The sequence below is a fragment of the Adelges cooleyi genome, unplaced genomic scaffold (genome assembly GCF_023614345.1).
Source record: "Adelges cooleyi isolate 19-005CV unplaced genomic scaffold, UGA_ACOO_1.1 ACOO_flye_CR_arks_rails_tigmint_CR_PRNA_376, whole genome shotgun sequence".
In the NCBI taxonomy this organism is placed as follows: Eukaryota; Metazoa; Arthropoda; class Insecta; order Hemiptera; family Adelgidae; genus Adelges; species Adelges cooleyi.
The window spans coordinates 12517597-12527049 of record NW_026096053.1 but is presented as its reverse complement, the minus strand read 5'-3'; the positions used below and the strand labels follow the sequence as shown (position 1 = coordinate 12527049).

Below are 9453 nucleotides of genomic sequence, written 5' to 3'. Positions count from 1 at the left end.
GTCTAATAATAAAAATAGACATTAGGTAATTGAATAATATAACTAAATTATGTAATATTTAAAATTTATTTATTTGATATATATATATATATTACACATACAACATGTTCACATAATTGATACCTACTTAGTACGTCAATAATACCTTAAATCGTAACTAGCTGTCTATTTACTGTTGTTAAGCAGCACTATTTAACATTTTTTTTTTTTTAAATCATACTTAATAGCGATAAATTCTTACAAACAAATAACATTAGTGTCTTCTGAATTGAAAGACAGTTAGTTTTGTTTAATTGAGAAAATAATTAAACAATTAATAATTAAGAAAAACTGGGTATAAATACCCATCAGAATATGAATGTAAAATTAACGTAGTGTTAGAATAATATGGCAGTTTTATATTATTAATTTCATGAAATTTTCGACGCAGAAGAAATCGTGTTTAAACTTGGCCACCCATTCTTCCACAAATACTCTTAACGGTTCTATGTAGGTTTCTTGGACATCACCGCTTGCATGTACGTCGCTGATTATGTTGTTTGACTTCAAAACGCTGTAGTAATCGGACATGTTTATACCATAAAATTCAATTTTTCTTTCGATTTTATCCTTCAAAATAGTCGCCTTAGTTTTGGAAATTTTGTTTTGCTTGAAACACCAAATGAGGATGTTAAAAATGTATTTGGGCGAATCCACTTTTAAATTAGGATACACGATGCTTTCAAATTGTTTGAAATTTTCCAAAATCGATGCTATTTGATCGTCGGTAAAATCTACTTCGTTTTGACCGGCAGACTGTAAAATATTCAATATGTATCCTAAAAATATGGATGTCACACTGTTTTGAACCAAACCCTGATACGCGGCAAACTTTTTTGGATTTACACTGGACAGGACATCATCTCGAATAGTTTGAATTAACTGTAATGCTCCGTCCCACTGGAACTTTAATTCGGTGATAGATTTTAGCGGATTGAGATCTTGTTTTTTATCAACTACAAGCGTATCAAAAGATGCTAAACTTTTGGTAATCTCACATTCATCATCGATCGGCGGTATGGCACTCATAATATGTTGTACAACAGTCACAATACTGGCAATAATTGTATAACTAGTAGTTTGGGGTGTTTTTGATGACTCACATCTCCTTTTTATCAGCATCCTGTTTTTGTATTCATAGGCGCCATAAGTTTGTACAATGAAGTATTCAATTTCGTTTATAATAAGCACAGTCAATTGTTTGAGCTTGTTTACTTTCTGTAAATTGACATTCACGTTATTTTCCGCTGGATTTGTCAACTTTGTATCAAACATAAACATTAAAACGATTACATTTCGAAGATTCGCGTTTTCTGATTTTGGTGTTTTTATCATTTGTACATACAAAATCCGAACTATCGATAATAATCGTCTCTGGAATTTTTCAGCTAATAAAGTTAAATTTTTTAAATTACAATTACCGTCACTTGTATCTGAACAGTTGAAGCGATCCAGATGTATTTTGAGTAAGGTGAAGAGATCTACAATGCCTGTTAACAATTTATAAACATAACGCTGGGCCACATTATTGAATTGTTCAGAGGGTGCCATCAATTTTGTTTCTTCAAAACCCGAAGCTTTCAACAATAAAACATTGTTAAGATTTACATTATTTATAGACATCCTCAGCTTTGCAAGTTCATCAGTAAATTTCATAAGGTTATTTAATCGTTTTGCGTAGTCAGTCTCTCCGAGATTCTCTTCATTGTCACCGAAGTCAGCACTAAACGTTTTCATTTCTAATTCCAATAGCTTGACCACTTCTTGTGGATCCACAATATACTCATTTTCTACATAAACAATAAGAATTTTTAAAGTCTCTGTTGCCTCTGCTGGCCAATCTACAGACAGAAATTTGATCAATTCGTTTTTAACATTTACCCAAAACTCTTTCTTGGCCAGTCCATTGTCTATTGGTTTGCGTGACCGAATAAGGCCTGTCCAGAAATTGTTTACAAACAAAGTAAAATAATTCAGTGGTCTAATTTCGTTATTTGTACCACTCCATGTCTGGAAAGCCTGGACAGTTACCAATAATTGTTTATAAAACATCTGGGCGATACACTTGAGTGATAATTTTTGGAATGCGGCAAATGTCTTGGTACTGTACTGAGATTTGACTTGTTGTACGACGGTTGTTACCTCTGTAGGCTCGTCTAACCAGCGGATTCGTATTTTCCGGCCACCTTGCTGCTGTCGTTCAAGCAATTGCCATATGCGCTGTAAGTCGATATTGTTGTTGTTAATACTATATAATTGCAAATGTGCAAATCCGAGTGCGACAAAATGTTGCTCGTTGAATTTATTCACTATATTCGACGTTGCATTACTATAATTTTCATTCGAATCAGAACTTTCATTAGCAAACAACGTCTCGGTATATATTTCATATGTGATTTCTATATCTTTTAGTCGTATCGGTTCGATTGTCGGCAAACAGTACATTGCCGCAAACCTTTGAATTTGAAGATCGCTGGAAAAAAGCAATTGTTCGATTTCTTGATATTTCACGGCGATGTTATTTACATTCGGTTTACTTTCGGCGTCGAAAAAAAAACCAGACTCCGTAAATGAGGTATTTGTCTGATACTCTGAGTAAAGTTTCAAGGCCATCAACGCGTTGTAAAAGTGTTTAAAATCGGTGTTGGTAGGTGGTGACAACCGATAGATGTACGTCAAAATGTTCAACATCTGTGTGATCATAGAGTGGATTTTTTCAATATTTCCCAACAATGAATTAAAGCAAGTGGCAAGTTTGTTGCCGAATGCTCGAGTTCCGCATATTCGTACTATGCTTAAAACTGAAATAATGTACTCCCTTACAAATGTCGATTGTTCACAGCCGAGCATGACTGCCAAATGTCTTGTCAACTGTCCATTAGACGTTATTTCAGAAGTTTTTGCACTATTAGAGGCATTTAACAGCTTTAACATAGTTATTTCCTTACCGTCGTCTAAGATTGTTACATTTTCTATTGATTTCCAGCCAGTGTTTTGGATTAGCTCTTCCAGTTTGATCACAGCATCGTCGTCATTAGCCAATATGAATAACTGGTGAGCAATACATACCGACGACAATGCAAATAAAAAGTTTAAAAACAGTTTTGAGTACATGACTATATATACTATATAGAAACGCGAATTGTCAAACTATGAACATTAATATGAAATCGAGTGTTCAGCGGCTTGAATTTATATATTCAATTCTTACAGGTTTGTAATTTTATTTGCATTTAACGTCGGCAAAATTTTCGGTTTGAACGTTATTAACGCATATGTATAATCATGTCGATTTATATTTGTAATAACCATATCAAATGTATATATTTGTTTTGGATATCTACAGAAATCACTTTTTTTTTTTTACCTGTAACAGCTTTATATTGTGCTCACGAAATGTAGAGTAATGCAAATTCCTACATCTGATTCGATAAAACAGGCTTATAATTCTGAAATTTTTATTATAAATTCTAAAAAATTTTAATTTTTACATGTACATTTTTTTTGTTATTTAATTTAGTGTAATGCTTAAAAAATCTAGAGTAGGTGGATGAGTCATATAATATTAAAACAATGCTTATAATATATTATAATATTTTTTTTCCTATATGGTATATTTCATAATATTGAATACATAATTGTCAATTTTTTTTTTTAAATAATAAAAAAAAGAATAGTACGGTGTGTTTGGGGCACATGTAAACTGCGCCCCGTTTATAATTTGGTTTAAAAAAGGTACATGTAAACTGCGCCCAGTTTCTTATCAAAGTTAGGTTAGGTTAACTGATAATACGTTGTTTACAAAACACTTTAACTTATTTGAATATTTTTAAAATTATAAACATTAAGTGTAATTCGTACATTTCTCTGAATTATTAGTCTACTTTGCATTTACTGCGTTGGTTGTGAAATATGGGGGTGACAATGTTTGTATAATAATTTTATATTGTTTTATAAATTTTAATTTTCCCTAAAACTAAATTTTGTTTTAAAATCTTAAAAATGTATATAGATTACAACAGTTTCCTATGAAAGAAAACCGTTCTGGATCGCAAATAATTGAGTTTTTAACAAAAAGAGTGAACGCTCTTGGAGCAAAACAGTGTGGAACGTTTTTAGTCGATTGTGAAACTTATGCATCAATTCCTCAATTAGGTAACTAATATAATGTTTAATTGATGACATCCATTTTGATAATCAATGATGATAATGTGAATACTTAAATGTAATAATTATATGTTTATATTTAGGCGTTCAACGTACTCTACACGTTTTCCACAATTCGGAACATCCAGCATCTGTGTTTGCGTTATTAGATAACGGAACTGGAAAATCGGTGCCGGTTGTGGCAGATTCTCTTTTTGATTTATTATTACTAAAGTTGTCTCCGGTCTATCCGTCGAAAAAATCCAAAGTAGAAATCAGAGGTCCCAGATTTGAACTAAATGATTTCGTCATTAAATTTGGCGCTATTTATATTAATCATAATGTTAAAGGCATTATTGTAGAGGTATGTAATGTTTTAAATTGTTTTTTTGAGTAATAATATTTTTCATAGAAAAGAAATAACAAAATGAGAAAACCTTTGAATAAATAAAGGTTCTACAAAATTATATATATTGGACATTTTTTTTAGGCGGAATATCGACCGTGTGTGGTTTTTGGTTTATGTTGGGATATGTTAAGAGAATTTTTGCAAGGTTTTCTTGGATCATGTGTTTCAAATATTCCACCACATTATTTCCAGGTATTTCTAAGAACAAACATTTTTTTTTAAAGAATGAATTTGTAGGTTAAGCTTTTCTGATGCATTGCGCCACATACGTACACTATCATTTCAATATATAATATTATATTACCAAAAACTTGAGCATTTGACTCATTTTGGCGTTTGCGAAATAGGCCAGCAATCAATAAAATATGTATAATGAGATATTTTTTTTCATTTTTAGAACCGAATGAATGATATATTTCAACCGTTGGACATTATACAGCAGTATCTAGATCATATCACAATATACAGAAAAGCTACTGGAGTTTTACAACAATACAACAACAACAATAGTACTTAGAAACAATGCTTTGTCGTTTCAATATTCTTAAACAAAGTCGTGTTTATTTTGATTAGGCTTAATATCGTACAACGTTTGTAAGATAATGTATACACCTGTATCTGAGTATTTATATTTTTAAATTAAAAAAAATTCCTTAACTTCAAGAATTTTGAGATAGAAATAACATTTCTTTTTTTTTTAATTATTATTTTATTATGTACACATGTAGAATATTTATGTAAATATACTAAGACAATTATTAATTATTTGTTCACTTGACGGAGCAATATATTGCTCCGGGTAACTCCGTTACTTCCTTTTTAAAAAACAACTACATAGATTTATAACCGATTTTATTGTACGCAAAGAATATCGACTAATTATGAGATATTCTCTTCACGGTATAGTTCTTTGTCCACTTTAAGCACAGGTAAGATAAATAATTTTATCGCATCTATGCTTAAGCGCAATCTTATGACACATACATCTCGATTACTAATAATAGCTACGTTTGGTTAAACATAATATTGGAATAGATTGAGCTTTATTTGAAAATGTTTAATTAATGCATAAAGTCCTTAAAAACTAAATAGTGAAATTAATATAAATCATATATTTATAGTTAAATCATACAATTCTATAACAAAATAATACTAATAACATTTATAATTACTTGTTTTTTTTTTTTGTAAAACAAGTAATTTTAAGTAATAAATAAAAAAAAAAAATTGAAATATTAAATTTGATCTTATTTTATTTCATTTCATCTTACTATATTCAGTTATTATAATCACAAATTGTATTCAAAATGACTTGAAATTTTACTTAAAATTAAATAAGTACAGCCTTTAATCTAAACCGTAATAAAAATAAATATAATAATATAAATCATACGTTATATATATATATGTGTGTGGGTACATACGATTGTTAAGAAATATATAAAATTGTACACGTCACAATTGGCTAAAATGTACATTTGAATAAATACTACCTAAAATTATCATAGCTTACTGTCTGGACACGAGTAATGTGTACTATTTCATACTATATTGGATATTAGTTAATACTTATATTCTGTAATAAAGAAATAGACGGCATTCCGCTTAGTAAGTATTTACTTGTATAAATAAATTGCTTTTAAGCAAATAATAAAAATATTTATGTATACACATAATACAGTTTATAAATAAAAATGAGTATCGGGTAAATACTAAATACCATGAACATTAATTACTATAATAGAAAATGTCTACTAATATTTAAAAAATAATTTAATTATAATATAATATGTAGCAAGCTTTACGTTAACTAATAAACTTTTTGGATTAATTATCAATGAAAAGTCAATAATAATACTAATTTTTACACTATTTGGTAATTTGGTTTTAAAAAAAAAAAATTCCAACTATAAAGGTTTGAAGGTTTTTTTGGGAGGTAAATAATAATGTACACAATTGAGAATAATAACAAAATTAGTTTAAAAATAATTGGTATGACAACAAAAATATAACAATCACTTGTACGAGACTCGTGGTATAATGTCATCAATTCGTTCTAAGATTTTTTTTTAAACTATCATATCATAATAATTATAATTGATTAAACTTGGTAACAAAATAAGTGTTGAATATTTATTGAAAAGTTATTAGATAATATAAATTTGAATCGCTTTAATATTTCATTTCATTAATAAAATGAGGGTTGCCATTATTTTAGATGGCACGAATAATAATACTTAAGTTGGAGAGGTAAAATCGCATATTTTACAGATGCAGTCAATCATTTAGTTATTGCGATATCCAATTACGGTTAGGTTTTATGTGAAATCAGTCTCGTATTAGAATTTAAAAGATGATTTGACTGCTTGTTAAACATCGGCGGGATGGCCTGCCTTTAAACGGCCATTTTTTCGATCGAAGCAAGAAAGAGGAGGCGCAGCTGACGTAAAATTGTTTACCCAATTATGTATTGCAAGCTTTTCATTTACATTATTGAATTATTATAGAAACACAATTGCACAGTCAAATTCGTACAACTCAAAGTTATAAATATAATATTTTTATAGTATCTATAAAAAAAAAAATCACCAAAATTTGTTTCACTAACAACCGTTTATAATAAATTAAGCAGCCGTAATACTTATGTTTGTATTGCTGTGGTCATTTCTCGGTGTATTGCAGCCAATTCTTGTATACGTACAAATAGACTGTTGTTCAATGTATCGATAACACGTCTCTGCGACTCTTGAGCTGCTAACGCAGTTTCCAATTGCGCTTGAGCTAAGCTCACTGCCGCTTGAAGTTCTGCATTTTCTTGACTGAGAACCTAAACGGATTTAGTAGGACAATAATTAATAAAATTAGTTTTTTTTAGCACATTCTACGATAATAGTACCTTGCACTTATCTTCAAGCGGCATTCGGTTCATTGTCAACTTTTGCAGCTCTTCGTTTTTGGATTTTAACTCGCTATCCATGTTTTCGACTTTTAAACGTAAATTAGTCAACTCATTTCTCAACTCCGAAGAAACTTCTGACCCTCCTTGAAATATAAATGTTTACAGATAATAGTATCGAGCAATAAACTAAAAATGTTTACAACACACCTTTCGCTACTTCAGCATCGAGATATCTATTTTTCAAACGCTGATTTTCTTCTTTGTACGACTGCAATTGTCGTTTCCATTCATCTACATTAGCTGTGCTCTCTTGCAACGCGTTGGTTAACCTCAAGTTGTTGTTTTTCAACGTCTGTAACTCAATTTCCCATTTTTTGGCATTTGCCGAACTGAAACAACAATGAAGCGACTAATAATATTTCATAATAACAAAACAATTAATTTATTTATTAAAAATAATTAAAAACTAAAAATACCTATGGGTCAAAGCCAATTTTAATCTTTCGTTTTCGTACTTCAACTGCGATTCAGACATCGTAGAATTTGTTCCAGTGCTTGTCCGTCCGTCGATAGGCATTTGATGTTTGGGGCTTTCGGCAGCCTGAAAATGAAAACTTATTAATAGTGTACAAAAATAAAATAATAAAAATAAATCAAGCGTTAAAAATATTATATCATACGTGGTTTGAGTTAGAAACCACCATATTTTTGGACATCTGATTCATTAGTTGCTCAGCAGTGTTAGGATCTTCAGGAGTGGTAGTTGGTTCAGTGGGAGTCATATTGGGAGGTTCAATAATACTTTGGCCGTCGGACGACTGGCTTATACGCGTAGTCACCGGACTGGCGTTAGCGCTAGTCACTGGCGTGGTCGACGAACTCATGTACGCTTGCTGAAGTTGTTGAGGATTATTGGCAGTCGTTTGACGGGTTTTTTCTTTAACTTCTTCAAACTTGTGGATAAACTGTTAAAAGTAAAAATGTTTTAATTTGAATCAATAAGAAGACACATTGTAATGTATTGACAAATAGAAAGACGTATTTAAAAGTTGCACACAAATGGGATAAAAAATACAAATATTTGTTTGACGTCCGCTTTGACTTTCAAACGCACTTGTCAGAGTTGAAAATACATTTTTCAAATTTAATTTAAACTATTATGTAATACTTTGTTTAATTCTTGTTCTGAAGAAAACCCAAGACCATAAACAGTGTTGGCACGCGTGTCAGTCCATTGGCCAAATTTTTGTGATGTTTTAGTGAAAGACATGTTCGGAGTAATCGTACTGTTGATGACGGCCTACAAAATGCATAATTTATATTTTGTTTTTCAATAAAGTAAAAATTAAGCCTCCTTACTTTAGTTCCTTCAACACTGATGATTCGATACAACGCCCGATGGGAATCGAAGAAGAATGATACAGTAACAGCAACGGTAGATGCAGAAATCCACGACTTTTTTGTCTTGGGATCGATATGGAAGACGTGTGCCTTGCATGAGAATATCGGTTGTTCACTTAACAACAAGAATAATAATCAAGTATAAGAACAAGTAAGTATTTTATATTTAAGTCAAGTACTACTCACCCTCCCATTGTATCTTTGCCTGAAGTCATAGCCATTAACGGCAGAATGATTACGGTTGAAAAAAAAATCACTCAATAAAACGACGAGCACTTTGAACGAAAAGTGTTTAAGGAACAAAAAAAAAAATGTTAAGTAGCAAATTCAAAACGGGTTTTAAGTAGGTACAAAAATGTTCTGTTTTTAAAGTTAACAAGCCGTGTAAATTATTGGAAATTTGTTTATCAATTGAAATAAGTTAATGTTTATGCGCTTTTGATAAGAATACCGATTGCCATGAAACTGCGCATGCGCAATAAGGACAACGCCCATATACGCATGCGGTTTGCTTATCAGCTTGTTATCATTTATTATCACTGTTTGTTTACGATAAGTG

General features: G+C 30.7%; 2 protein-coding genes across 2 annotated transcripts; one reads left to right on the top strand and one right to left on the bottom strand.

Annotated features, from left to right (window-relative positions):
* The first annotated feature begins 3833 nt into the window (after positions 1 to 3833).
* Positions 3834 to 5632, top strand: LOC126840592 (mediator of RNA polymerase II transcription subunit 20). The gene is made up of 5 exons (XM_050576443.1): positions 3834 to 3965; positions 4052 to 4194; positions 4290 to 4549; positions 4676 to 4786; positions 4992 to 5632. Exons 1-5 carry the CDS (start codon positions 3952 to 3954, stop codon positions 5109 to 5111), a joined length of 648 nt encoding a protein of 215 aa, XP_050432400.1. The 5' UTR covers positions 3834 to 3951; the 3' UTR covers positions 5112 to 5632.
* Positions 5633 to 5982: 350 nt separating this feature from the next.
* LOC126840599 (homer protein homolog 1) lies at positions 5983 to 9313 on the bottom strand. Its single transcript, XM_050576457.1, has 8 exons — positions 9081 to 9313; positions 8853 to 9009; positions 8662 to 8793; positions 8174 to 8458; positions 7970 to 8094; positions 7701 to 7882; positions 7491 to 7636; positions 5983 to 7421 (listed from the first exon to the last, which is right to left on the bottom strand). The coding sequence occupies exons 1-8, from the start codon at positions 9113 to 9115 to the stop codon at positions 7236 to 7238; spliced, it is 1248 nt and encodes a 415-aa protein (XP_050432414.1). The 5' UTR covers positions 9116 to 9313; the 3' UTR covers positions 5983 to 7235.
* Between the last annotated feature and the right edge of the window lie 140 nt (positions 9314 to 9453).

Bases quoted from the DNA above. Each gene is read 5' to 3' on its own strand.
- LOC126840599 (XM_050576457.1), bottom strand. From the start codon at position 9,115: ATGGCTATGACTTCAGGCAAAGATACAATGGGAGG. The intron at 9,010-9,080 runs GTGAGTAGTACT...CTTGTTGTTAAG, and splicing joins GGCAAAGATACAATGGGAGG to TGAACAACCGATATTCTCAT. The intron at 7,637-7,700 runs GTGTGTTGTAAA...TTATATTTCAAG, and splicing joins CGATGCTGAAGTAGCGAAAG to GAGGGTCAGAAGTTTCTTCG.
- LOC126840592 (XM_050576443.1), top strand. The intron at 4,550-4,675 runs GTATGTAATGTT...CATTTTTTTTAG, and splicing joins TTAAAGGCATTATTGTAGAG to GCGGAATATCGACCGTGTGT. The intron at 4,787-4,991 runs GTATTTCTAAGA...TTTCATTTTTAG, and splicing joins TTCCACCACATTATTTCCAG to AACCGAATGAATGATATATT.